The 26,487-nt window shown below is 37.1% G+C and overlaps 13 protein-coding genes across 13 annotated transcripts; 7 read left to right on the top strand and 6 right to left on the bottom strand.

The window, feature by feature from the left end:
* Positions 1 to 5: 5 nt before the first annotated feature.
* Positions 6 to 293, bottom strand: B0P05DRAFT_464259 (uncharacterized protein; the record flags this gene model as incomplete). The annotated part of the gene is made up of 1 exon (XM_051574207.1): positions 6 to 293. A coding segment is annotated over one exon (288 nt), but the record flags the coding sequence as incomplete, so codon positions are not given.
* A 276-nt stretch (positions 294 to 569) lies between these two features.
* On the bottom strand, positions 570 to 1,249 carry B0P05DRAFT_529632 (uncharacterized protein; the record flags this gene model as incomplete). The annotated part of the gene is made up of 4 exons (XM_051576776.1): positions 1,107 to 1,249; positions 796 to 1,014; positions 661 to 762; positions 570 to 594 (listed from the first exon to the last, which is right to left on the bottom strand). Coding segments are annotated over exons 2-3 (150 nt in total), but the record flags the coding sequence as incomplete, so codon positions are not given.
* A 1,418-nt stretch (positions 1,250 to 2,667) lies between these two features.
* Positions 2,668 to 3,927, top strand: B0P05DRAFT_529631 (uncharacterized protein). The gene is made up of 3 exons (XM_051576775.1): positions 2,668 to 2,968; positions 3,024 to 3,351; positions 3,399 to 3,927. The coding sequence occupies exons 1-3, from the start codon at positions 2,933 to 2,935 to the stop codon at positions 3,887 to 3,889; spliced, it is 855 nt and encodes a 284-aa protein (XP_051437824.1). The 5' UTR covers positions 2,668 to 2,932; the 3' UTR covers positions 3,890 to 3,927.
* Positions 3,928 to 3,942: 15 nt separating this feature from the next.
* Positions 3,943 to 4,858, bottom strand: B0P05DRAFT_569184 (uncharacterized protein; the record flags this gene model as incomplete). Its single annotated transcript, XM_051581229.1, has 2 exons — positions 3,943 to 4,751; positions 4,783 to 4,858. 2 exons carry the CDS (start codon positions 4,856 to 4,858, stop codon positions 3,943 to 3,945), a joined length of 885 nt encoding a protein of 294 aa, XP_051437823.1.
* A 186-nt stretch (positions 4,859 to 5,044) lies between these two features.
* On the bottom strand, positions 5,045 to 6,053 carry B0P05DRAFT_577684 (DNA glycosylase; the record flags this gene model as incomplete). Its single annotated transcript, XM_051581801.1, has 3 exons — positions 5,045 to 5,281; positions 5,334 to 5,869; positions 5,921 to 6,053. 3 exons carry the CDS (start codon positions 6,051 to 6,053, stop codon positions 5,045 to 5,047), a joined length of 906 nt encoding a protein of 301 aa, XP_051437822.1.
* Positions 6,054 to 6,214: 161 nt separating this feature from the next.
* On the top strand, positions 6,215 to 7,138 carry B0P05DRAFT_464435 (phosphatase phospho-type; the record flags this gene model as incomplete). Its single annotated transcript, XM_051574218.1, has 5 exons — positions 6,215 to 6,252; positions 6,297 to 6,404; positions 6,443 to 6,521; positions 6,574 to 6,675; positions 6,728 to 7,138. 5 exons carry the CDS (start codon positions 6,215 to 6,217, stop codon positions 7,136 to 7,138), a joined length of 738 nt encoding a protein of 245 aa, XP_051437821.1.
* Positions 7,139 to 11,391: 4,253 nt separating this feature from the next.
* Positions 11,392 to 13,000, top strand: B0P05DRAFT_529614 (uncharacterized protein). Its single transcript, XM_051576774.1, has one exon. It carries the CDS (start codon positions 11,521 to 11,523, stop codon positions 12,529 to 12,531), a length of 1,011 nt encoding a protein of 336 aa, XP_051437820.1. The 5' UTR covers positions 11,392 to 11,520; the 3' UTR covers positions 12,532 to 13,000.
* A 488-nt stretch (positions 13,001 to 13,488) lies between these two features.
* Positions 13,489 to 15,939, top strand: B0P05DRAFT_529612 (succinate dehydrogenase flavoprotein subunit 1). Its single transcript, XM_051576773.1, has 6 exons — positions 13,489 to 13,607; positions 13,672 to 13,684; positions 13,738 to 13,835; positions 13,891 to 14,058; positions 14,135 to 15,428; positions 15,476 to 15,939. The coding sequence occupies exons 1-6, from the start codon at positions 13,572 to 13,574 to the stop codon at positions 15,814 to 15,816; spliced, it is 1,950 nt and encodes a 649-aa protein (XP_051437819.1). The 5' UTR covers positions 13,489 to 13,571; the 3' UTR covers positions 15,817 to 15,939.
* B0P05DRAFT_529608 (fork head domain-containing protein) lies at positions 15,894 to 17,097 on the top strand (the record flags this gene model as incomplete). Its single annotated transcript, XM_051576772.1, has 2 exons — positions 15,894 to 16,331; positions 16,408 to 17,097. Coding segments are annotated over exons 1-2 (604 nt in total), but the record flags the coding sequence as incomplete, so codon positions are not given.
* A 337-nt stretch (positions 17,098 to 17,434) lies between these two features.
* Positions 17,435 to 18,901, top strand: B0P05DRAFT_529604 (uncharacterized protein). The gene is made up of 4 exons (XM_051576771.1): positions 17,435 to 17,887; positions 17,942 to 18,198; positions 18,248 to 18,479; positions 18,528 to 18,901. Exons 1-4 carry the CDS (start codon positions 17,695 to 17,697, stop codon positions 18,623 to 18,625), a joined length of 780 nt encoding a protein of 259 aa, XP_051437817.1. The 5' UTR covers positions 17,435 to 17,694; the 3' UTR covers positions 18,626 to 18,901.
* A 914-nt stretch (positions 18,902 to 19,815) lies between these two features.
* On the top strand, positions 19,816 to 22,410 carry B0P05DRAFT_464519 (uncharacterized protein; the record flags this gene model as incomplete). Its single annotated transcript, XM_051574219.1, has 4 exons — positions 19,816 to 20,704; positions 20,749 to 21,714; positions 21,760 to 22,234; positions 22,281 to 22,410. 4 exons carry the CDS (start codon positions 19,816 to 19,818, stop codon positions 22,408 to 22,410), a joined length of 2,460 nt encoding a protein of 819 aa, XP_051437816.1.
* A 94-nt stretch (positions 22,411 to 22,504) lies between these two features.
* On the bottom strand, positions 22,505 to 23,423 carry B0P05DRAFT_325730 (DNA replication complex GINS protein PSF2). Its single transcript, XM_051573540.1, has 5 exons — positions 23,210 to 23,423; positions 23,046 to 23,160; positions 22,902 to 22,998; positions 22,735 to 22,852; positions 22,505 to 22,684 (listed from the first exon to the last, which is right to left on the bottom strand). The coding sequence occupies exons 1-5, from the start codon at positions 23,327 to 23,329 to the stop codon at positions 22,526 to 22,528; spliced, it is 609 nt and encodes a 202-aa protein (XP_051437815.1). The 5' UTR covers positions 23,330 to 23,423; the 3' UTR covers positions 22,505 to 22,525.
* A 950-nt stretch (positions 23,424 to 24,373) lies between these two features.
* On the bottom strand, positions 24,374 to 26,173 carry B0P05DRAFT_464337 (uncharacterized protein; the record flags this gene model as incomplete). Its single annotated transcript, XM_051574212.1, has 3 exons — positions 24,374 to 25,189; positions 25,235 to 25,386; positions 25,471 to 26,173. 3 exons carry the CDS (start codon positions 26,171 to 26,173, stop codon positions 24,374 to 24,376), a joined length of 1,671 nt encoding a protein of 556 aa, XP_051437814.1.
* Positions 26,174 to 26,487: the final 314 nt, after the last annotated feature.

Raw genomic sequence — 26,487 nt, 5'->3', positions numbered from 1 at the left:
TTGGGCTAATGTTTTTTGTGGGCATATGTTTGTAACCATAGAAGGAAGGGCGATAATTGATTGGTTAGAGTCATGATCAGCGGTTCTATGTTAGCAAGTTGTATAGTGTCAACTTGTGATAAAAGTGCGTGAATTGAGGTCCATTTGACACTCCAGTAAAGTATTGAGCGGTTGTTCTTAGGAGGTATTGTAGGCAAGCGGTTTAAAAGATGAGACAAAGGATCGGAAACAGTTGTAGGTTGGTTTAGCATTACATGTATACTGAGGCAGTTGATAGCATGAGAATGCGAAAGGCGTTGACTACAGGAACACGGCTTAGGAGAGCCCCCCAGGCAGCCACCCAAGATGCCATCGTATAAGACGACTCAGTTCAATGTTGGTCATGGGCAACCATAGGATAGGATCAAAGGAAAGGAATGGGCGACAGAGGGAGAGCATTTTTGTTTGTGGTAAGGTAAGCATATGGGTGAAATTTTCTTCCAAGTACTGATGTTGATACTCTTGGAAATCTTTTCGAGGCATTGGTGTGAGGGGTTAAGGGAGAGATTTGCAGAAAGGAGTGGACGAGGGTTTGTGCCAGTGCGAAGCGGTAAGGTCTTGCAGCCGAGGCAGTAATCGGGTAAGAAGAGTGTTTTCTGGCAGAGAGAGAGCACGCAAAACAAATTTTGCTTGAAGGATTTCACTTCGTTCACGCATTGTGGGCAAATTCAGTAGATATCTCATCACCTTTGTTGATGCAGTTTTAGATCCGCCGAAAATGGTCTTCAGACAGTAATCTTAGGCTTGCTCCAATACTTTAGTCTGGGTATTTGTCAAAAGCATAATTGCCAGTCCATATTCCATTTGTGGGCGGACCACTTGCCGATATAGCCGACAGGAGAGCTGCTTAGAGAAGCCATGGTTGTTGGCGCCAATTGAAGCTAGCATAGCCATTGTGACACGAAGTTTAGCAGCACTTGTTTTCACTAGGTCTTTAGGGCTAAAGAGGCCTTCTGCCTTGAAAGGAACTCCGAGGTAAGAAAAGATAGTCTGCCGTGGAATTACAGTACCAGAGAGAGCATAGTCAGTGATATTTTTCTCATACGCAAGAATTACACATTTTGTAGGGTTCCATCAATACCCCAGTGTCAGGCTATGTTCAGCACATTGGTCGAGAAGAGGTTGAAGAGTTTTCTTGGTGGCAATCAGTACAATATCATCTGCGTAGAACAAGCAATTAATAGATATAATGAGCTCGTTGGCGGACATATCGTCATTGAGAGGTATAGTACGTAAAAATCGAGGAAGGTTATCGATATAGTGCAAGTACAGGCATGGTGACAGAGGTCTGTGAAGATGAAAAAAAAAAGTTCATGGAGAATTTTTTGAAATGACCCATTGTAGGTTTGATCCAACCGAAACCAAGTAAGGCCATCTTTAAATACTTCTGATGAAAAGAAAACGAGTTTACTAAAACAAAATGTCGACTTAGTTTGAGCACTGCCTTCAGATCTGCATTCAAAGTTTATTGCACACTGTAATCAACAAAAGACGTTCTTTTCAGTAGATATCGACTAGCAAGTGAGTACCTATTCTTACACCATTCGATGCGTAAACTATGTGCAAGCAGATCTTACTATAGCACTTGACACTCTTAAGACCAAAAAGCAGATATTTGGATGTGGTAAACCTAAAGAAAGCACCAATTCATCAACACTGGTTTTTACGGCACCTTTTTTTTTTCGTACAGCTTGTTTTCAGTCATTCCAATGTCTTTTTTAGATGAAGACAGTACGAAAAAGCATATCAAAAATAGATCGTTATCTTGTAGAATAAGTAGGAACTCCTTTTGAACATAAAACATCAGTTTGCAGTGAGTATAGATATATGTTGTTGTTAGGATCAAAAAGGCATCACATAATATTTTGGCAGCATTATTTTTAGAATGGACATTGAAGTAGACAAAATGTTCTCCCGTAGAATGCAGCTCAGCCAAAACAAAAGGTATGCTGTGTAGCGTTTGACTCAAAGCCCATTGTAAATCTCTCTTATAATGTGAATGGCAGCTTTAGACGCATTTTATGCATGTAGTTTTATTTTTTGCGATTGTAAAGTAGCATTTTTGTCCTTCAATCGATATTTGTTGCAATTAAGTTGTCATAATTTTACTACAGTTTCTTATATATAGGCATATGTATATGTATTCCTGACAATACAAAAGCAAAGCCTTTATAAACTTTTTTTATAGATATTGATATGCTATAAATAATCGGACTTCCTTGATTACTTGATCCCCCTTTTTTTCTAAAGAAGATCGCGTTCTGATTATTACTTTTTTTAGTTGGATCTGTGATTTTTTAAAAAAGAAACAATAGTATTTGACATGTATCACTCTCTTTAAAAAAAATATTGTATTTATGATAAAATAATGGTTCCTGAATATTAATTTGTACCTGATTTCTTCTTTTCTTTGTTCTATGTCGAAAGATAATAAACAAAAGTCAAGTTGATATTTCTTCTTTTAACATCCACGCAAAATAGTCAACCCTTCTCTTACTTTTTTTTTCTCCTAAAAAGAAACTCAGTTGTGACACAGGAAAAAATCCAGAATCGACAGAGCATGAAAATCTTTTTGTCTATTTTTGTATCAAAACTCCTTTCATACATAAATTGTCTTCTCCTTGAGCAAAATCGTGTATTTTCGAGCAAAGCTAACAAGTTTTATTTTTAATCAAATCTCCACTTTAAAAAACAAGTTGACAATGGTATCTGTTTTTTGCTTTTGTTGTTCTAACGGAAGGTGCTCCGACTGTTTTTAATCGCAAGTCCAATCAAAGAATGGCTAAGTCAAGTAAAAAAGGAAAAGAAAAAATCGAATAACAAGCCCAGTCTGTTTTTTTCAAGCTTTTTTCTCTTCTTTCTTTTCTTTTCTTATATTTCTCCTTTGAATACAATGTTTGATTTCATGCTACCCAATTCGCCTGCACACGTATGAAATAAACAAATATATGTTGATTGGCATAATTAATCTATTTGAACAATAGGCGAACTTATTACCTACGAAAACAGCAGTGTCTCAGCCAACGATTGTTCAACAAAACCATGTATATAATAAGCGACAGCAAGCTACAGAGAGTGTTGTTCATGTTACAGTAACTGCGGCTGGCACCGTAGTCTATACCTATACAGCAACTTCGTATTCATATGTCCCATCCTATTCCACTATTAGTGAAACAGGTCGTCCAACAACTAATGCAGGACAAAACAATGGAAATACAAGCTCGAATGACTCGACAAACGGCAATTCTGGAACAAATGTGGGTGCAATTGTGGGTGGTGTTGTAGGCGGTTTAGCTCTTATTGCTTTAATAGGTAAAAGCCGTTTTGTTGTTATCTTTTGACTAATCAAATCAAAACAGCGTTAGGATTCTTCTTTCTACGTCGACGATCACAGAAAAGAAAAAGAGAAAAACAAAAGAATGAACTCATTGATGATGACGATGATTCCTATTATCGAGGCCATGGACGTCAGCCTTCTACTGCCACAGCTTTAGAGACTGGCGCTGTTGCTGGAATGACATCATTAGACTCACCTGCACCCAGGCATTTGGTAGCGCCCTTACAACATTTAGGCGACAATGGAAGGGAATCAAAATACTTTCAAAACGAGGGAGGCTATTATGAAGATGTTGTGGCGCCGTATCCAACAACTGCTGCCTATTACTCTGGAAATAACAGTGTTGCTTCGGACTCTTTACCCTCGACCGCCGTTGACAATAGTACTTATGGAGGAGGTGTCCGACATGTTCCTAATGAAGCAGATTATTTGGTCTCTCCTAACAACACAGCAAGACACGTTCCACATTTGAAGGACAATCATGCACAAGAACCGCCACATTCTAAAGATTAATGTGTAACAATAGATTAAGACACAGTCTGTATAACATACTGGTATTTTATTCATTAAATACGGTTTCGACTAAAGAACCAGAGCAAGAAAACTAATGTCAATAAATGCAATCCGTAATTTCTTTCCAAGGAATTTCCAAAAGAAGCTTCATTTTTCTCAAACATGCCAATAAGCCCTAGTCCAGCTGATTCATCCTCAGCATGTCCAGCTGCAACTCCATATCCATTAAAATAAGATGTAGCAATAACATGTGAGGCTATGTTCGTTGGTACTGTTGGCACTGCTGCCTGAGATAAACCATGATCAACAATGGAGATAGCTACAAATATATCATCTTCGTCATTGTCCTCATTGTCCTCATTATCTTCATTATCTTCATTATCTTCAAGATCGTCTGCTTTTTCTTCTTCTTCTTCTTCCTCGTTGTCTTCTTCCTCACTATCAGCATTATCCTCATCTTGAAAGTCTTGTAGTTTAGTTGGTAATGGAGTTGCTCCGGCATTATTTTTGACTTGTTTATTCCTATCATCTTTCGGAATATTGATTTTATCACTAACAGGGTTAGAAGTAGCTTTTAAATCTTTTGTTGCTGCTTGTTCCTGTTGATCTTTTTTTGGATCAACAATGATAGCTTCCTGTGTGAGCGACTCTTCTTGCTGAGCATTATCTTTAGTGCTTTTGTCTAGTATTGGGCTACCTTGCTCTTTAGAAGGGTATTTGAAAGGGTTTTTGAATGCTCCATCGTCTATATTATCATAGGTATCATCATTTGAAGCAGGCTGACCCCAAAAATAAGAGTCTTCTGAAGGGTATTGTATTCTTTCAACGCTACCTTGCCCTTTATTGACAGGAATAATAAGTTCTTGAAGTATTAATCACCAGTATCCTTTTACCTTGATATATTGTGTTTGTTTTTTTCTCCATTAAATTCAATAGTCTAGGCTGCTCTATAGCAGAAGAAGTAGCCATACTTGTCATACTCAGTTGAGCCAATTCCTTTTCTTTTTCTCTCGATAAGTCGATTAAGTATCCTCGCTTATCTTCCACGCTTGTTTTTATTTGAAAGAAAGAAAAAGAGAAAAGCTGTTCGTTTTTTTCCGTGTACAAAATTATATTACAACCATTCCATCAAATTCCCGTCTTTTTTATAATACATCACCAATCTAATGGTCTTTGTTCCTCAGTAGGTTCAGTCTTAAAATAAACAGACTCTGTTTTTTCTATCTTTTGCTTTTTTTTGACAATCTTTTTGATTTCAGAAGACGGGCAGTATTGGCTGATAGGGCAGATGTCGCATCGAGGTCCACGTGGCAAACAAACAATTTGTCCATATCCAACCATAATTGGATTTAATTTTTTCCATCTGTCTTTAGGTAGCCACGATTGAAGATTCTGATAAGGATTTAATATATGTGTATATATACAAAGCATGGCTGTGTCTTACTGTTCTAGTTTCTTCTGGTGTTTTTGTCTTGACCCAACCTAAACGATTGCAGATACGATGTACATGAACATCTACACCGATACCGATATTCTTATCCCATGCCACTTGCAAAGTCAAGTAGCCCATTTTAGGTCCAACACCAGGTAAGTCTACTAAACCTTCAATTGTATCCGGAATATCACCAGCATACTGATCCCTGAGGATTTCGGCGGTACGCTTAATATAAGACGCCTTCTTTGTATGAAAACCAACTGCTGCAATCATTTTATCCAAAGCTGCTTCGTCAACATTCAATATGCTTTGCAGACAAAGTCCTCCTGGCAACTCTTTCTGAAGTTTTGCCACAGCAACACTGGTGACGGTATCTTTTGTCTGTGAAGAAAGCATTAAGGCTATCAAAGTTTGAAATCGTTGAACGACAGGAGAAGCCGTAGTATCCGCAAGTCTTTCACATCCCATTGTATCCACAGGTGCTTTTTCTTTTTCTCGAAAAGCTTCCAGCATTTCATATACAATGTCCCAGTTTTGAGGCTTATCTGCGTTATTTTTAGGTGTTGGTGTGGGTCCAATAGACAGTGCTTGTTGACTATCCTCGACTTTGACCTCGGGTGCTTTTCGTTTTTTAGTTGCTGTTTCTGTTTTGATTTTCTTTACAGCTGATTCTTTTTTGGCAGACCCATTGGAATTACTAATATTACGCGCACTACGACGCAAAGACATGATACAAACTAGTTTATATATATTGTATTTGACAAGAGAGAAAGAAAAAGAAAAAAGAAAGTACTTTTCGAATGATATATGCTGGCTTTCAAATGCGCAATGCGACACACGCGCGAGACAACCTGGGGTTTATTTCACCTTTTTTCTTTTTTATTCAAATCATGACTATTAAAGGAATTGCTGTATTTGACTTTGACTGGTAGAATAATACATAAATGCAGACCCTATCTTATAGACATATAGGTCACTTATCGAACAGGACAGCGATTATTGGACCATTCATAGCCTATCACCGGAGATATGGCAAGAAGTTCGTGAAAAGCAAGCTTCTTATCAATGGACAGACTTGATGTAAGTTTTCTCAATGGAGCCTCTATTTTAATATGTAGGGATTTTGCCCTGTGTCGATTGCAAGAAGCTGGTTTTACCAAAGGCGATATAGTGAATGTATTAAAGATGATACCTTTTGTAAATGTGAAACAACAAATACCTACATGCTATTGACTCGCTTCTATATTAGTCAGAGGAAATGCGATCTTTACTGCTAGAATTGAAGAAGAAGGACGTACCTGTTATTCTTTTATCGGACGCAAATACTTTTTATATTAATACTATTTTGATGGTAAAAATCAGGCGGAATTGATATCAATGTTTTAATAATGTATTTTGTGTAGGCATATGGTGTTCGTGAATGTGTCACAGAGATTATTACAAACCCTGCCTATGAGGACAAACAAGGTCGTTTGCGTGTTGAGCGTTATATTCGATCTTCAGACCCACAACATCAATGCAAGAATCTGTGTTCTGTAAACATTTGCAAAGGACAAGAGTTGGACAAAGTCATCGAACGTCATGGAGGTATTGAAGTTGTTCAGAAGATTGCTTATACAGGTGATGGAAGAAATGACTTTTGTCCTGCTACTCGGTTAAGAGATATCGATACTTTTTTTATGCGAAAAGAAAAAGGTTTGGATAGATACTTTGAACAGGTACCTGAAGAAAAGCAACAAATCACTTCCAAAATTGTGTATTGGTTGAAACCACAGACTGTTCTAGAGCATATGCCTGCTTTTCTTACTTTGTAAAAGAGAATTTTAATTACCAAATAATAAACTTGATGACTAAACATAATGTATTGGTTTCTGGAGAAAAAAACGGGCACAAATTATTCTACATATTATTTGCAGGATTAAGGTTATCTAGCTCAAGAAGGTAGAAATCTATATCAAAGTAGATCTCATGTTACACTGTATCCTAAGTCTACAATGGTTTATCTTATGACTATTGGAAACGATGTCATATATGGATGGTAATTTTAAGATCAAGAAGCTTCTGAGTCATGCAAACTTAATCTTTTTGATTTTTGCCTATTCCAAAAAAAAAAAGAGAGAGAGATTTTCGAGGTCAATTTGGATTGATAACTATCACTGAAACACTCTCTTATATAGTGCAACCACATCCAAGTTGAATGTTTATTCTTTTCTTGATTTCATATGCTTGTTTGATTTCTGAGATTTAATTGATGCATGATGAGAAAAAAATGTCAATTACATGAAGAAACTCAGGAACACACATTTGAAAGTATACTATTTAAAGACTTTCAAGAATAAGTGTCACCTTGTATTAAATTCTCCATTGAACAAACAATTTGTCCGATACCTAAAGCGTGGGTAAAGTGTTTAGAGTGAAGTAAATTCATGAGAAAGAGTGAATTAGTGCAACTTTTTTCTCCACATTTTTTTAGTGTCAAATGACATTGGTTACATTCTATTCGCTGTTTTCTATATGTAACCATGTCAAAATTTTCCGGGGGAGCTTTATGAATTCAAACCAAAGTGTAACCATCGCGACTATATAAACAACCAAGATGACAACAACAACAACAACAACAATAACAACAACAAAAGATGTATATTCCTTCTATCTCTTCTTCTCTAACTCTGCTGACTCTAATTGCCTCTGTCGTTCAAGCTGGAAAGACATGTACTGTTCAAAAAAGTCCAACAGATGACTCTCTTACTATTACTGATGCCTTCAAGCAATGCTCTACTGGTGGCACTGTTGTCTTCCCTAAAGGCAGTAATTATACACTTGACTCTATTGTCAATGTCAGTGGCTTAAAGAACGTCAAGGTCAAGTTTTATGGTACTGTCAATTTGCCTCAATACAACACAAAGTACAGCAATGAAAGTGTTTATTTTAGCATCAAGGGCACCAACATCAAGTTCGATGGTGGAGGAGTTGGTACTTTCCAAGGTGATGGTCAACAATGGTGGGACAAGCTTGACAAAACTTCCCCAACTGTCCTTGGTATCACAGCCAATAGTTCTACTTTCAAGGGCTTCAGAATGATCAATGCTCCTCGTTATCATATGGAAGTATTTAGCTCTCACAAAGTGACTCTTGAAAAAATTTATATTCATACTGCATCCATCAATGAAAATAAGCCCAAGAATACGTAAGTCCCGCTATATTATATATATATAAGCCTAACGTCCTTTTTTCTGTATGTAGTGACGCTTTAGATATCTACAACAGTACTGATATCACTTTCAGAGACTCTACTGTCACAGTGGGTGATGATTGCCTTTCAGTCAAGGATAATGCTACAAACATTATTGCAAAGAATTTGAATTGTACTGGTGGTCACGGCTTTAGTGTTGGGTCTCTTGGCAGAAACTATGCATACAACTATGTTAAAGGTATCCATGTCTCTGACAGCTACTGCTCTAATTGTCAAAATGGTGTTCGTATCAAGACATGGCCTGGTGGAAATGGTGCTGTTAGCGATATTGTATTTGAAAATGTTGAACTCGTTAACTCAGAAAACCCTGTTATCATTACCACCCACTACTGTGACAACAATGTGATGCAATACTGCTGGCCCAATATTGAAAAGTCTTTGGATATCAGTGGCGTCACAGTAAAGAACATTAGAGGGTAAGACGCGAATATTTTTTTTTCAAAAGCTAATAATTTTTGGTAGTTCTGTCTCCAATGATGGTAACCCAATGATCAATGTCAACTGTTCTTCTGCCTCACCTTGTTCTGGTTTTACTCTTACTAACATCAATCTCACAAAGAGTAACAACACTCCACCCAATGTTTGTGAACATCTTACTGGATCAGACAAGATTACTTATTGTTCTCAATAAGTTACTAATGTGTAATACCCCTTTGTACTAATAATAAGAATAAAAAAGGCTTTCAATATTTAGTTAGTATCACCTAGGTTCTGTCATAAATGTATTCTTTTGCTTAAAACATTTAAAGTTTAAATTTCTTAGTAATCATGCACCCTTAGTTTGTGCAATATTAATAAACGATGCCTGTTCTTTTCTTTTAATTTCCTTAAAAAGAATTAGTGATTTTATAAAAATAAAATGTATCTAAAAGTAATGAAAAACAAATGTGCAAATTACTAATAAAAAATCTTTGGGGCAAGTTCTTTTTGGCTCTGAGCATGTCTTCTTTAAAATGATGTATAAACTAACGATTTTCTTTATGTAAGTGTATGAATAGAATAACCGAATTCCAAAGGAGTTTGTATTCAAAAAAAAAACAAGTAAATAGAATAGAGTGGATACAATTCCGTGATTCCGTGATACCTCACATTAATTAGACAACGGGGCTTTGTTGGTTAAACAGCAAATTATTATCCTCTGACTTATGTGTTATAAATATCCTTAAACGTCTAGTAAAATCTGTATGTCAATGTTTGCGTATACGTATATGGTGCTATAGATTATGTAATACTGTCTATAAACATTACTGTCATTTTTGAGTCTTTGTCCTGTAAAGAATACACAATCGATTCAATAAAAAAGACATTCCATGTAACTTCTTGGCTCAAAAGGTAAGAACACACACAGCACAATTGTTTAAAAGGGAATGAGCAAAGCCACCTTTCATGTTCTCTTGAAACGATTCAAAAATACTTAGGGGTGTATTCTTTTAAAATCGCTCAAGTGTAACGTGTTACAAAATTGAACAGTAGATTGACAATTGAAGAGCAGAAGGCTAAATTCCTTCTTTTAGTGGTGATTGCTAATTAAACTACCCGGCTATATTTAATTAAACTTGTAGTCTGTGTGTTAAGTAGGTGGTATATGAACAATGAGCATTTGCCCAAAACACCAAAACCGCATGAACCGTTCCTTCTGTTTTCTCTCGATAGAGCATGTGACACTAAACATACACGTATTCATGCTGCAGGGCAAGTATATAGTTCGCGTACATCCAAACAACCGGATCAGTAACCCAAGAAGGAAACTACTCTTTGCGTCTTTTGATGTAACCAACAAGTAAACTAGATGATGAACAATAAACAAAAAGAAAAAATGCAAGCACGACTAACAAGATTTGTTTACATCCCGTGTGCTTCTAGACAGTATAACTTGCATTTCTCTTATTTTTTTTATCTTTATTTTAAATTGAAGAAACAAACTTTTTTTTTTCGCATGACATTTAAAAGAAAAATTTTTTTCTTCAACCTGTTCTGTGCAACAGGCATGTTTTTTTAGTAATATTATTACTGTGATTATTATTAAGTAAGCCTCAGTACAGTATGAAGGGAGAGTTATGATGAGAACGCACGATACTTTTATGCAGATTATAAGCTTATTTTTTATCTGGAAAAAACAGACAAACAAACAATGAACTGGCATGGCATGATCTAGCATCCTACTCATTTCAAGAGAAAAGAAAACGTGAAACTATAAAATTAGACAGACTATCAGAATTTAGAATCAACTCGGTCCGCTACTAAACTAATTGCGCTCAACAATATAAAGGGAACTAAGAGCAAGCGTTGCCGTGAAACAATGAGAAGCCTCTTAAAAAAGAGCAACATGCCACTTGAGCAAATCAACTTTTAAGGGCAACGTGGGTGTCCTAAAAGAACAAGCTCAATTCACATTTATGGAATTTTTTCATTCAATGCTATGAGTTAAAGCTTATCATAAACTTGTATCACCTCAAACTTTTATTGATTGCAGATAAAATAAAGAATCATTGGTTAATGTGAGAAGGGTAACAAAGGGTAAATAAAAGGTACAAATAGTCAATGTTACTACAAATTGTACAATTTAGTAAGTATGTTTAGATATGACGAAAATATGTATGCAACGGAGCTCTATCTTGATCAGGAAATAAACAGAAAAGTGTGTCCTCTTTTTGACAATAATCATTGAATTGAGTTTTTGTAATGACGATTCATGTAACATGCTTAAATATTTAGCTAGTGGCAAAGCCTTACGATTAATGTGCTTCAATTGAAGTCTTTCTGTCATCTCCTTTTATAGGTCAAGGGAAACGCGGGCGCTAATTTAATAAATTTGTCTTTTCTCTTTCTTTCTTTCTTTTTTCTTTCTACTTCTTCTTCTTTTACTTGACCATATACGCGTTTTGTATATACATACATATTTATTCAAAATAACTCTACTGTATACTGTCAAATTAGTTTTCAATGAGTGATTATCATCACTTGACAGATGCAGAAGAATATTATGGATTTTATTTACCAAACAATAGCCAGACTATAGAATCCCCATCAACAACCGCTTCCTCCATCTCCCCTACTGCAGCCAGTATGCAATACTCACAAAATATGATTTGGCAAACACCGAACTGTTTCGATTCAACATCTAATAATTGCTATTACCCACAACCTTTGTCATTCCCTACTTACAATAGTTTTCCTAATACAACTTCACATCCATATGCCTCATCTGTATCTTTACCATATAATCATTACCAATCTAACATACATTGTCAGCATCATCAGCAACAGCAACAACAGCAGCAGCAACAACAACAGCAGCAGCAGCAGCAATATCCGAGACAAAATATATACCAAAAAGCTTCTATATCATTTCCAACAGAAAACATCAACAATACCATTCATTCACCCATCATAGACAAAGGAATGGAGCCTAAAACTTCTCCTCCATCACCCAAAACAACACCTTTACCTTCTCCCGAATTACTCAACACAAGCAAGCGCAAGAGAAAAAATTCCATCATGTCTTGCAAGCAAAAAGAAGGAGTAAGGCGGGATGATCCTGACCTGGGCAATGCCAGAGACAGGAACACAAAAACTATACATTTTGCTAAAGGTGGCGCTGATGTAGCAACAAGGAGAGAAGATCGTTTTGTGAAAAGTAATACTCAAACTGTCGATCAACTCGAGAATGAACTCGCTTTTCTTAGAGACGAATGTGCAACCATATTGATTAATCTTGGTTCTCTTCGTAATGCTTTCCTGGCTCAAAGCCCTCCATCAGCATCTACCTCTACCAATAACAGACAGCCTTTGATGACAACACTTAGTTTTACGCCGGAAGAAGGGAAGGAAGAAAACATAAAAAAAAAACAAAAATCAATCGCACAGAATCCAGAAATGGAGCGTGAAATGCGAATCGCTTATGATGATTTAATGCTCCAAGTTAGACAAGTGGAAAAAAAATTGAGACATTAGAAGCTAAAAGCAAAGAAATAGGCTCAAATCAACTATCAATACCAACATTAGAAGAAAGCAATGCAACAAAACGACAAAAACAATGCTATTAAGCCTATCTAAATTGACTCTATATACACTCAAATATGCCCACTCTTTTGGAAAAAAATGATTCCTCATGGTCTATTTTATATGAATTTACCCCTGATTTTTCCTAATTTATGTCTATACATGATCTCGGCCGAGCAAGGCCGATTATTCGTAATAAAATAAGCTTGTTAAAACTTTGAATATTTCTCTTCGTGTTCGACACATACCAATGACGTGTTTAATAGTAATTCTTGCCTTTGTTTATCTCCTTCTGCTTCTTTGAATGATAGGCAAGTGTTACTGAATATAAATAGATTTCAAATCGTTTACCTATTACCAAGTAAAGAAGAAAAAAAAGAGAAACAAATAATACAATTTACACTGACTGATTAACTCAAATATGGTACTCTTTTTCTAAAAAAAAACAAAACAAAACAAAACAAAATAAACGCGTTCTGGAAGCAGCAAGTCAAAAAACTATTTCAGCTTTTTTTTATTGTTGATTCTCAGTTGAGTTACACATAGTGTTAGATAAGCTAAGCATGTTTAGGAAATTCGATCAAGTTATTATTTAAATGTACAATGAAAATACATAAATCACAGCTTCAACAAAAAGCTGTGCATTGCAATGACACAGTATTACTTGCCGGTTAAAAATTTACTCAATCGACGATTGAGAACCGGCTTCGATTTGAAAACCAGAAGATTGCGGGGTAAATAAAGGCGTGTTTCTCATGTTGCACGTGAAGGATTCCGGTGGAGACAGAAACAAGGGACCTTGTTCAATGCCGTCTTATTTATAATACAAAATATACGTAAAGCAGATCGAGGCGACCGGAAATGTTCGTAATCTCTTTGGCTGCTGGCTTGCTTGAGTTGCATTTTTTCTCGGTCAGTCATTATTCATTTTGTCCCTTTTTTTTCGTAACATACTACACCACCCCCTCTCTTTTTTTTTGTTATAAAGTAATATGTTGAAGTTCTTGCAATCTTCTTCAACCAAAGCAGTAAGTTGCAAAAACAAATCCTTTGTCGACTTTGCTAACCTCAATTTTTTTCTGCTTCGCGTAGTTACGTACTGCTCGTAAGTGAATGAAATTTTTTATCACAACAACCAACTTATTGACTCTATAATAGACACCAACGCTGGTAGAATGGCCTCCCGTGGTCTTCACCATGCTAAGCCTGCTATGCAAGTCATGGCTACTAACCCTCTCCGTGCTAAAGAAGCTACTGTAGGTTATGAATTATATCTTTTTTTTATAGCTGTTTATTCACACTTTATGCTAGGGTCCCATTGCTAGTCAATATCCCGTCATTGACCACGAATACGATGCTGTCGTTGTCGGTGCTGGTGGTGCCGGTCTTCGTGCTGCTTTTGGTCTTGCCGAAGCTGGTTTAAACACTGCTTGTATTACAAAGTTGTTCCCTACTCGTTCTCACACTGTCGCAGCTCAGGTAAAAATAAAAAAAAAATAGTGATAGCCTATAGACACACCGATTTAAGATCAGCATGAATTGACTTTTTTTTTAGGGTGGTATCAATGCTGCTCTTGGTAACATGACAGAAGATGACTGGAGATGGCACATGTACGATACTGTCAAAGGTTCTGATTGGCTTGGTGATCAAGACGCTATTCACTACATGTGTCGTGAAGCTCCTAGCACTGTCATTGAACTTGAAAACTATGGTGTTCCTTTCTCTAGAACTCCTGAGGGTAAGATCTACCAACGTGCCTTTGGTGGTCAAAGTTTGAAGTATGGTAAGGGTGGTCAAGCCTACCGTTGTGCTGCCGTCGCTGATCGTACTGGTCATGCCATTCTTCACACTTTATACGGTCAATCTCTTCGCCACAACACCAACTACTTTATCGAATACTTTGCTCTTGATTTGATCATGGAAGATGGTGAATGTAAGGGTGTTGTTGCCTTGAACATGGAAGATGGTACCATTCACCGTTTCAGATCTCACAAGACTGTTCTTGCCACCGGTGGTTACGGTCGTGCCTACTTCTCTTGTACTTCTGCCCACACCTGTACCGGTGATGGTAATGCTATGGTTGCCCGTGCTGGTCTCCCTCTCCAAGATCTTGAATTCGTTCAATTCCACCCTACCGGTATCTATGGTTCTGGTTGTCTTATCACTGAAGGTTCTCGTGGTGAAGGTGGTTATCTTGTCAACTCTGCTGGTGAACGTTTCATGGAACGTTACGCTCCTACTGCCAAGGATTTGGCTTCCCGTGACGTTGTCTCTCGTGCCATGACCATGGAAATCAAGGCTGGTCGTGGTGTTGGTCCTGAAAAGGATCACATCTATCTTCAACTTCACCACTTGCCTCCTGCTGTCCTTCATGAACGTTTGCCTGGTATTTCCGAAACTGCTGCTATTTTCGCCGGTGTTGATGTGACCAAAGAACCTATTCCTGTCTTACCTACTGTTCACTACAACATGGGTGGTATTCCTACCCGTTACACTGGTGAAGTGATCAAGGTCAATGAAAAGGGTGAAGATGAAGTTATTCCTGGTCTTTATGCTGCTGGTGAAGCTGCCTGTGTCTCTGTCCATGGTGCTAACCGTCTTGGTGCCAACTCACTTTTGGATATCGTTGTCTTTGGTCGTGCTGTCGCTCACCACATTGCCGAGACACTTGAACCCAACACTCCCTTGAAGCCTTTTGCTGCTGATGCTGGTGCTCAAACACTCGCTAACTTGGACAAGCTCAGAAATGCTTCTGGTTCCAAGCGTACCTCTGAAATTCGTCTCGACATGCAAAAGGTGATGCAATCTGATGCTGCTGTCTTTAGAACTCAAGAAACACTTGATGAAGGTAAGCACATAAAGCCTATTTGTATAATATATACTCATGAATTTTAGGTGTTACTAAGATTGACAAGGTTTGGAGCTCATTCAAGGACGTTGGTGTTACTGATCGTGGTATGATCTGGAACACTGATTTGGTCGAAACACTTGAACTTCAAAACTTGTTGACTTGTGCTTCTCAAACCATGCATTCTGCTGCTGTTCGTAAGGAATCTCGCGGTGCTCATGCCCGTGATGACTGTACTGAGCGTGACGATGTTAACTGGATGAAACATACCCTCTCTTACCAAAACCAAGAAACTGGTGAAGTCACTCTCAGCTACCGTGCTGTCACTGACACTACTCTTGACGAAGCTGAATGCAAGCCTGTTCCTCCATTTGCCCGTGTTTACTAAACCATCTATTATATATATAAAAAAGATATATAAACTAGTGTTGAGTCAATTAGTAGTGTACTAATCCAGCGCACTACATATTTTTTTTCTTTTATAAAATATCAGATTTGAAAAAAAAAAAAAAAACTTTTTTCTCTCTCTATTTCACTATCTCTTTTTTTCTCTTAAAAATGAATCCAGAGTCATCCTCGACTAATGAAGTAACAAGGAACTATTTACCACCCATTCCAGTTATGATGCGACATCCTTACATTGTTGCATCTGTTAAACAATATAGGGCAGAAGCACAGAATGAGCAGTTGCAAACACATATTGTTTCTGAATCGTTCATCCCAATGACACCCAACTTAGTGAAACCGCCAAGAAAGAGACGACGTCCACCATTTTCGTATTCTTCTTTAATAGCACAAGCCATTTTAGAGAACAAGGATGAACGTATGACGTTAAGAGAAATTTACAAATGGATTACTGAACGATATCCTGCTCTGTATAATGCAGAAGATACAGGTTGGCAGGTAAAAAAAAAAAAATAAAAATAAAAATAAAAAAAATGCATTCATCATCGTGTTACTAAAAAAAAAGGGATGTTAGAACACAATAAGGCATAACTTGTCATTAAACAAATGCTTTAAAAAAGTGCCTAGATCAGAATTAGCAGAAGGACACAGAGGCAAAGGCGGTTATTGGACAATAGACCCATCACATATGGAAAAGTTTAAAAATGGAGCATTTGCTAAAGACTCTATGCGACGAAAACAGCCGACTTCTTTTTCGTCCTCTTCATCGCCTACATTACCAGATACCCCTGTTACAGAACCATGTCCTGCTATGCAGATCCATAATTTGTTAAATTAGTGTAGTTTTCGTTTTGTAAATCACGTTGATTATTCCTCGCATTTTCATACATTATATATATCCCCCCCCTTCATGTACATTTTGTAAAATCAAACCCACTCTTATCTATCTGATAATGAAATGATAATAGCTATTATGCAAAAAAGAAAGAAAAAAAAACCACCAATTCATAGGATAACTAACTAAGCCATCATGCTGTGTCTTCCTCCCTTATTTGCCCATTTGTGTTCAAGTAAAAACGTAAGATCGCCAAAGAAAAAAAACACATAAAATGAGTTTAAACTTTAAGGAAGGGCTTTATGGAGTACAATCAAGGTAGATAAAGCTGTCAAGTGTACAAAATACTGTCGAAAAAAAAAAAAAAACTTTATTTATCTGTATATACAAATGTATAAAAACCAGAACACAACATAAATTATCTTTTTTCATGCAAAAAAAAAAAAATCTTTTTTTTTCCTTGCTCGTCAAGTGAATTCTCGAATTGCTTCCCAGATGAACTAAATTTCGTGCTACCATGCGTATGAAATATAAAATAATGATAGATATATATATTATTACCATTAAAGTGTGCCTGTAAACTGTAGGAATAAGCTTATTTCATATTTATAAAAATAACTGCAGAAAAAAAGACGTGTTTTTTATTAAATCAAGCATCAATTAAGAGCATTTATAAAGTCAAAATAGGTGTAACGATTGTTATTTTTTTTTTTCGTATTTATGTGTCTCGACTTGTTTACTTTTCTCTCGCTCTCTTTCTTTCCTCTTTTTTTCTTTCTCTCTTTTGATATTTAGTTATGAGTTATAACAATCAACATTTTTTTCCTCCTCTTGTTCTGGAACCAAAAAACGATACCCGTTCAAATTCACCAATGCAAATGAATGAACCTTTAAAAAGTAGTAGGAATATCCATAAAGACCTATTTTAATCTTTGCATAGATTATTTACCCACACGACAATTGCCTTCTCTTGATTCACTTCAACAGCAACAGCAAGAGGATTATGTTCGAATCAAGTTTTCGGGTATGTCCGTTGGTGTTGCACCAAATTCAATACAAGAACGTGCTCTTTCCAGCGAATATCTTCAGCCAACGGAATATATGCGCCCAAACCAGCCATTGCTAAGAAGAGCCGTGCTCCAGCAACAGCAATATGGTCCTCATCGTCGTCATTCAATAGCTAATATGGACTTGGATACTAATCATCATAGACGATACGGTAATCATTCTTTTTTTTTTTTTTTTTTGAAAATTATCATTGATGACATGATAGAATTCTCTTCTTCTGTCCTTCCTCTTCCACCACCACCACCTCCTGTTCTATCTACGGGTCATTATTCAGCTCCTTCTAGTCCACCCACAGTACAAAACCGATTAGCAAAACCATATCAACGTCCGCCTTATACAAAAAAGAGTGCCATTTATCAAGAAGAAGAACATTTATTACGTAATATGCGTCGTCATTCTTCAGCTTATCAACAAGATAAAGACATTGCCGAAAAAAGACGTCTGTCACTTTATTCTGTCATGGTAACACATAAGTTGCTATCGATCATGTTGATTAAATTTTGATAAATAGCCTTCAGGGAAAAGTGATGAAGATATTGAAGAAGATGAAGATGATGAATATCATAAAAAGAAGACAGAAGAAACAGAAGGGTTTTATTCTAGAAGTCCTGAACTTCGTATTAGTCACAAATTAGCTGAAAGAAAGAGAAGAAAAGAAATGAAAGAGTTGTTTGATGAATTAAAAAATGTTCTTCCAGTAGACAAGTCAATAAAGACAAGTAAATGGGAAATTTTGACAAAAGGTAAGGCTAAGTTTATGCAGTATTTTTTTTTCTTAGAACGATGTTTAGCTGTCGAATATATTAGTGTGTTAAGAAACAGAGATTATAATATGGAGCAAGAATTAATGGCATTAAAGCAAGAACTTGAATCAGTAAAAAATTCTTAGTTGCAACATCCTAATTCGGAAAATGAACATTTAAATCTGAACAAATCCGGACCATAGCATTAAAAAAAAAGGAAAGCATAATAAAGCAAAAAGACACGGACGAATGAATAGATACATACACGCAATGATATACATTCATTTCTTCTAAATTTAACATAGTGATAGAAGCAAGAACCAAAGAAGAAGAAGAAAAACTAAAGCTAAAGAAGTGTAACTTCACTTACACGTGTCAAAATATACATATAAATATATAAAAATGTGGTGTGTGTGTGTGTGTTCCCCTATTTTCTCTTTTCTCTTCTTATTTTTTATTCATGTCTTCTACAAAATCAATACAGATAAGAAAAGACATTGACGATGCACGGTGTACAGGCAACTGGACTGCCATACCTGATCTTGCTAGACGCTATAAAAAGTACAACTCAGAAGGAACAAGTAAGTTGCTCAAGTTACTCAATCTGCAGATTACCAACATACCGAAAATAGTATTGGAACAGACAGTAGTAGCAGAAGCAGCTTTTATTCAAACACTGACTAAGGCGCGTACAAATTCAATCAACTATCAAGCAGATAGTCCAGATCATATCAGCATGGAAGATAGACTCGATCTTCAACTCGTTAAGCCAATTCAAAGTCAATTAATAGCTGCTATTCAATTGTCAGATCCCAATCATGAATATGCAACTCAAAAAGAGGTAACAAAAAAAAAGGCAACATTAGTCTGTGTGGCAGGCATACTTATTCATGTCTAGTTTGCAAAGATCATTTTGGCCCGTACTCATTTTGAATGTGGAGAGTACGACAAGGCTATTGAGATTATTGAGAAATTATCATTTGAAAAAGAACAAGTCAGTCAAGGATATGGGCTCATTTTATTCTTGACAGCAAGAGCCATTAAAGGTACAGCATCACCAAACTGCTTTTTATAGATCTAACACTCGATCAGCCATATCCTATGAATTGACAGGCAATGAAACTGCAGCTATTCAAAGTTATGAAGGTGTAGAAGCATTATTGGCTGAAAATCCAAATGTCAAACACATTACATTGATTGAATGGGCAGAAGAGTCACTTTATCGTGCGACATTGTTAGGATTAAAACAAGGGTAACATATCTTGATCTATAGTCCATTAAAATGACTTCTTGTTCTTACAGATCCCAAGCAAATACTCCGACCCTCTTAGGATTCATGCGTCAATATCAAAAAAGAACAGCATTACAGCCCAATCATTGGCGCTTACAAAAGCGTCTTGTTATTACGCGACACTCATTGCGCCACGCTTCCGTTATTTATCGCTCTGGTAACTATTGTTTACCAGCGAATCAATCACAAGCCGAAAGAGATCCTCAGTTAGAACGCCAATTTTTTATTATGGAACAATCCCAACTTCACACTATATATGAGAAAATGCTGTATTTAGATGTTCCTCTACCAAGAGCAGGCCAAGTGAACTCACATGTGCTTGACTTTGTGGACCAATTTGCCAGTGATTTTGAGTTGATTGGTACAACAGCACACGATTTACGTGGATTTGTGGAGGTTTTGGACCGTGCGTCTCAGCGTACGTTTAATTCGCCTTTGATTACTCGTCATTTGTTTCATGCGCTAGTACGTTTGGGTGAATTTGAAGAAGCAGAACATGCGTTGCATTCGTATCTGTATTTAGTGGGATTGGTGTCTCATGGATGGAAAGAAACTCGATATGATGGACCCGCTGTGGTGTCAAGCAAGACAGGATCGAGTAGACCTGTGCCAAATCCTCGTCCTGATGTAGTAGATCAAGAGGATAGCCATGAAAAGAAACCAGGTGGTGTTCGTGAATCCATCATGAGCGACGTATCTGATATCAAAATGGCTGAAAAAGAAAGTAGTAAACATACCCTTCAAGTACTTTTAGCAGCTATCAAAATGTATTGTCAAGATTTAGGCCGTAGTGTAGAAGCAGTAGAGATGGCAGAAATCGCTAAAGAGTTTTATCAAAAGCAACATAAACAAGAGCGCATGACAGTTTTATTAGACATAGGCCCATGTGTGTATCGTGCAATTGGCATTGCTTATGGCTTACTGGGATCTCAAAGTAAGTTTAGATGAAGTCTATAGAATACATGCTGATCTGTATAGCTCTTGATCCTGAACTTCGTCCAACCTACCATGAGACATCCTTAAACTATTTAAAACAAGCATTGGAACTCAACTCACATGCCTGGCAATCATTTTATCAACTTGCTTTACAACAAGCAGAAATGCGTGATATTGGTCAAGCAATTCAGTCAGTTACTCAAGCTATTCAGCGTAACCCTAACCATGTTCCTTCGTGGCATCTATTGACTTTACTCATTTCTTGTCCTGTTCAAGACGACTACAAACAAGCACTCAAAACATGCGATATGGGCCTTCAACAAGCTCATATGGAAGACCAAGAGGGAGAAGGTGACATAAACCAGTTTGATGAAGCCGAGCAACATATGATGTACCATATCACTCGTATCCTTTTAATGCACACTATGCATGGGCCAGAATCAGCACTTGAATCTTCTGAGACCTTGTTTAGTCTGTTTCGTAAAGTAGCTATGCCAGAGCCCTCAATGAGTACAGCTAGCTCAGAGAATTTGGCTTATGCAGGCGCACATCATGGCATGATTGTTTCTGGATCGTTTGGTAATCTAAGCGAATTGAATTTAGCAGCAGAACAAAGAAAACGAGGACGTAGTACTAGTAACAGTACGACCATGTCTCAACTTCCTCATTCAGCTGTTGAACTAGGATCTCGATCACATGATATTATGCTAAACCCTACTACAGAAACAAAAAAGACAGGGAGAGCACGCTCTGCTTCTAATCTATCAATGCAACCATCACCTTTAGGGCCAAGTCATAGTCAATTATTATCTGTGCCTGATACAAGTGCAACAACTCAACAACAGCAACACCATCATCATTTACCTCATGGGCTTCATTTGTTTAGATCTAGAAGCTCTAGTATTCGTAAATCGCAGCAGCCTGAAAATCTAGTTCCTTCTTCTTCAGCTACGACCAATGCTCCTAAATCTAATGTTAGTATGCAGTCTCTACCTACATCTCCTTATGGTATGTACCATGTCATGTCAAAGTGATACTCATTCTTGAATATAGATATGAAAAATGCTGCTGGCAACTCAGTTGCATCTCTTCAAAGTATTGCACCTTCAATCATGAGCACAAATTCCATTTTGCAACCTTCAACGATACCCACAAAGCCTAGTACACGTATGGTGTTACGAAAGGAACGCTCAGATCGTATCTTATCTGACCTTTGGTTATTGACAGCACGCATGTTTATCCAACTAGGTAAATTAGACGAAGCACATAAAGCGTTAGAAGAAGCAGAGAATGTGGACTGGACCTCTAATCCTCAAGTATGGTGTGTCTTGGGTCAGTTATTGCAAGCAGAGGGTGATCCCGAGCAAGCACAGGCTGCTTTCTATAAGTCTTTAGCTATTGATCCTCATGATGTTACATGTCGTTTGGAACTTGCCAAATCACATTTATCGCAAGATAATCAAGAAATTGCTGAAGGCATTTTAGATGTCATGACAAAATCAAATGGTTGGAATTGTGCAGAAGCATGGTAAATGGAATGCGTTTGTTTAAATCATACTTATACAAAAAATTAGGTTTCATTTAGGTGAAATATACAAAAATACAGACAGAATTGATCGTACAAAAGCATGCTTATTTTATGCACTTGAATTAGAATCTACAACACCTATTCAGCCATTTTCTGTCTTGTCACGTTTTGCATAAAAATGATAAACATTGTTGTTTCTAATGCTTGTGTTGGGTATTTTTTTTCTTTAAAAAAAATAATAATATCTACAGTGTGTATACAAAAAAAAAAAAAAAAAAAAAAAAGCGATCATCATGTTGTATAGCTACGACTAAATGTATTGTCAGCAGTTGATCCTTGTCCATATTCTTCTTCTTTTTTGTCAGTAACGTTAAGTTTTCTGATCTCATTAAAGGCGCGAGAAAAGAAAGGTCTAATTTCATTAATTTCCATTAAAGATAGGTTGTTCATCTAAATAACACATTAAAAAACACTGTTGTATATATGTACATTCTCATTACCCCAAGCCATTTATCATCAAGTACGCTAAGACCAGCTCTTGATTTTGCCTGTCTTGTTTCTCGAAGATCTTTAAGAATCTTGCGGATTTGTTCAGAATCAGGAATATCATCCTCAGCACTGTACATTGCGATTAGATACAGATAGAAAAATACAAATATTCACCTACGCTTCTAGTAGCATTTGTGATAATTCCATATAATGAAAGGGTAATTTGCTGAATTCTTCTTCTTTTTCTTCTTCCTCATGTCTCTTCTTCAAGTATTCTATATAATATATCAGAAAAAAAAGTTCAATTCTTCTGATAGTTTACCAATATTAAGCCATTCAGGACAAAGAATGCTACATTTGCTGTTCTTTTTCATAATCAATGCTAGCCAAACAGGTACTTTCACAGCCAAGGGAGGTTGAAAGGGACCAAAGGAACCCTATAATAAAGAATGAATACACCACAAAAGCGCGTTGAGCTCTATTTACTTGAATAAAATGTAAACGTGGTATTTTTATCTTGGGAATAATCGAGATCAATTCAGAGCCTGCGATAAACTCAATTTCTCCTGGCGTAAAAGAAGCTTGGTGTGTACGTGGTATAGCCATAACGAAAAAGTAAAGAAAAAAAAGAAGAGAAAAATTTCTTTTTCATTTTCTAAAAGACAGATCCGGACAGTTGCCTATTTGGATTCGGGCACGCTTTTTCCCTTTTATAATTTCTCTTGTAGAAATGACAGCAATGCACAAGACAATAACCAAAAAAACAAGCGACTGGGAACAAGAAAGACACACTGTTAGCTCAATTTGATACGCTTGAAGAAGCGGAAGGATATATCAAGAACTATGCTCGATCGCAAGGCTTTTGCTTGACACGGCGTTCGTCACGGCTCAGCTCAACCAAAGGTGCTCGTTATATTAACCTCACCTGTGTTCAAGGAGGTATCTATCGAGAGACTTGGCGAGTGAAGTCTACTACACACCCAAAAAAGTGAGCGAGCATCAAAATAGGATGTCAATATTCCATTCGCATCACCAAGAAATTCAACAAATGGCATGTCGAGTCGCCTAAAAAACCAACATCTCAAACTCCTCCTTATTCTTCACAATACCAAGAATTTGAGGATTTATTGAGTCAAACCACCAGCCTACAACGAATACAGTGTTATGCGTTAAAGATGGTATTGTTGTTTTTTCGCCTTCAATAATTATTTAATTAAACTTTATGTCTGTGCTTTTAATGCATCCATTCTTTTATAGCAACTTTTAACAAAAAAAAATGTCCAGATACCGCAATTGATGGCATTGATTTTACCCAAAAAAAAAAGCTTATTACAAAGCTATTATCAATTGGGTAAAAGTTATCGAGATATTGTTTGTGTGAGCTATCTTGTGTCAATCTGTGTTGCCTTAAAAGAAAAAAAGATGGGGGAGAGATGAACACAAGAAAAAGAAATGATTTATTAAGATTATAAGATTATATTTATAGAAATGCCAACAGTGAAGAAAGAATGTGAATGCAAGAAATATGGAGGAGTGAAGATGGGCACCGCCCTATGTATAAAGAGTGTATATGGTTTAACATGTTTGTTCTGTATCAATCAAATGGTCCATGTTAAAATCTAATAAAGAGGGGCATGGTTTGTTTCTTAGTTATGTTGAGGAGGATGTTAAGTATATTTTACCATAATCTTGTTGATCTGTTGAAGTGTTATTGACAAGCAAAGTATCCCAAGGATCGCAAGTTCCAGAAGCAGTGTTTTTAGGACTATTTCTTTGTTCTTTTTCAGGCTGCTGATAAGGATGATGGCGTAATGACTTGTGATTTCCGGATGATTTTTTAATTTGGTGTGGTTGGGGTTTCGAGTATGAGAAATTGTAACCATTCGTGAGACGAACAGGTTCAAATGTGGGTGTTATGTCTTCTTCTTCTTCTGCCACTGTCGTAGCATGGCGTAAAGTAGGTGATGGTGATGAAGCCGTATTATAAGAGGAGTCGGAGGATAGTGATGAAGCATATGATGAGTTATTTTTAGGATCTTGACTAACTGTCTTTCCAAAACTAATACCCAAAAGAGCAGAGATATCGGTGGGATTTAATTGTTGATGGCTGTATTGTTCCAACATTGGTCCAAGGTGAAGTTCGTTTATGTCAACCTGTTTGCGTTCTTCTTCTTGTTGCTTTTGTTGTTGCTTAAAATCAAGTTCACCAAGACCTTGAAGGCGTCTCCATTTATTCGTCGTGCGTCTCAAATCATAATCGATCGTCAAAAACCAGTATTTCTCAAAAAATTCAGGTGGCAATTGCCAATTGGCAGCAATAGCAGGGTCACCACCATGAAAGACAGAGTGGGCTAATAAACAGCGGAAACAATCATCTAAATCAAATTGATCTCTAAATAAGATCATTCGGTCTCGCATATGTGGTGTTGGAATCAAGTCAATACGTGGATCATGAGGAATTGTCAACTGTATTTTGTATTAGTCAAGTTTTTTCCCCACATTTTTTTTTACCTGCAATAATGTCGGCTGGATAGCAAAAGGTATGGAGTCCATGCGAACACAAGCAGATTGAAGACGAAGGCGAAGTCGGAGTGTTTGAATAGCAGCGAGATTAGAAGTAAGTGGCTCTTCAGCCAACATGACAGGGTGTGGGGTATGGGTTTCTGGTTCAGGACTATGATTAGAGACAGGAGGGGAAGGTTGTTGTGGAAGAGAAAGAGGGGATTCGGAATCTGAATCCATAGAACCTGGAGAAAGCGGAGGCATGGTAGTTGCTAATTCTTCATCATGTTGTTGCTGCTCCAATGGATGTACAAGATGCTCAGTGGGAACATCTGAGCTATAAAGTCTGTCTAGGGAATCTTGCGATACAGAAAGACTTGCTGTCTTTGAAGTACGGTCGGACACAGAATGAATTCCATCTTTCGTAATAACAATTGAGCCGGTGGAAAGATACCGATCACGCTGCTTCATCGTGTGTCGGTATCCAAATAGTTTGGAGGGAATGGGTAATTTATTGCTAGCATTTACACTAATATAGGCTGCGATGGGTTCAGGAATTGACTGTGCGAGTACTGAAATGGCTTGCTCGTTAATGTATGGCCCATGTTGAGGAATCACCAGATTGTGTTGAAAACACACAAGCTGTAAAGTGAGCACAATCCCTTTCAAGTACCAATTTTCTGAGCGTAGAATCTCTTGGTCGGCTTTGAATTGTTCGTTTTCTACATGTAACTTGTCTCGTTGTTCTCGAATTTGTTTGATGGCTATTTCAAGTTCTCGCATATGCCGTTCTTTGCGTTCTCGAAAAGCTCGTTGAGCTGCTCGGTTTTGAGCTTTACGAAGTGCCGGGGAAGCAGGATTGGGCTTGCGTCCAGGCTTTTTTCTGATTTTGATAGGCTGTCCATTCGACTGCGTTTGTGGTCCTGGTTGAGGTGTATCTTGTTCCATGGCAACACTTTCGTTATCTGACATAATTCGAAACTAAGAGAAATAAGGAGAAAAGAAAAAAAAGAGGAAATATTTCAAAAATAGCTTTTATAGAGGTCAAGAGAAACACAAAAGGCGGGGTGATGTACAACAATAAAAAAAGGGATTATTTGGCTACGCCAATAAACGTTTTTCTTTTCCCCAGCTCCTTCCCACACTACAGAATGATTCTCGGCTAAATTGGTGCTATGACAGTGTAACATCAAAACTTTAATTGTATCAAGGCTAATTTCCCTAAAGCTGTCATGATCGTAAAAAGTTTTGAACAGAACTTG

The sequence above is a fragment of the Gilbertella persicaria genome (genome assembly GCF_025201335.1).
Source record: "Gilbertella persicaria strain CBS 190.32 chromosome Unknown B0P05scaffold_7, whole genome shotgun sequence".
Taxonomy (NCBI): domain Eukaryota; kingdom Fungi; phylum Mucoromycota; class Mucoromycetes; order Mucorales; family Choanephoraceae; genus Gilbertella; species Gilbertella persicaria.
The sequence above is the reverse complement of the archived record's forward strand: the minus strand, read 5'-3'. Positions and strand labels throughout refer to the sequence as shown.

Excerpts from the sequence above, each read along its gene's own strand:
- B0P05DRAFT_529631 (XM_051576775.1), top strand. The coding sequence starts at position 2,933 with ATGTTTGATTTCATGCTACCCAATTCGCCTGCACAC. Across the intron at positions 2,969-3,023 it reads TACCCAATTCGCCTGCACAC|GCGAACTTATTACCTACGAA; the intron begins GTATGAAATAAA and ends TTTGAACAATAG. Across the intron at positions 3,352-3,398 it reads AGCTCTTATTGCTTTAATAG|CGTTAGGATTCTTCTTTCTA; the intron begins GTAAAAGCCGTT and ends AAATCAAAACAG.
- B0P05DRAFT_529614 (XM_051576774.1), top strand. The coding sequence starts at position 11,521 with ATGAGTGATTATCATCACTTGACAGATGCAGAAGAATATTATGGATTT.
- B0P05DRAFT_529612 (XM_051576773.1), top strand. The coding sequence starts at position 13,572 with ATGTTGAAGTTCTTGCAATCTTCTTCAACCAAAGCA. Across the intron at positions 14,059-14,134 it reads CTCACACTGTCGCAGCTCAG|GGTGGTATCAATGCTGCTCT; the intron begins GTAAAAATAAAA and ends CTTTTTTTTTAG. Across the intron at positions 15,429-15,475 it reads TCAAGAAACACTTGATGAAG|GTGTTACTAAGATTGACAAG; the intron begins GTAAGCACATAA and ends CATGAATTTTAG.
- B0P05DRAFT_529604 (XM_051576771.1), top strand. The coding sequence starts at position 17,695 with ATGTCCGTTGGTGTTGCACCAAATTCAATACAAGAACGTGCTCTTTCC. Across the intron at positions 18,199-18,247 it reads TGTCACTTTATTCTGTCATG|CCTTCAGGGAAAAGTGATGA; the intron begins GTAACACATAAG and ends TTTGATAAATAG. Across the intron at positions 18,480-18,527 it reads ATGGGAAATTTTGACAAAAG|CTGTCGAATATATTAGTGTG; the intron begins GTAAGGCTAAGT and ends AACGATGTTTAG.
- B0P05DRAFT_325730 (XM_051573540.1), bottom strand. The coding sequence starts at position 23,329 with ATGGCTATACCACGTACACACCAAGCTTCTTTTACGCCAGGAGAAATT. Across the intron at positions 22,853-22,901 it reads TCACAAATGCTACTAGAAGC|TGCTGAGGATGATATTCCTG; the intron begins GTAGGTGAATAT and ends CGCAATGTACAG. Across the intron at positions 22,685-22,734 it reads TTGATGATAAATGGCTTGGG|ATGAACAACCTATCTTTAAT; the intron begins GTAATGAGAATG and ends TGTGTTATTTAG.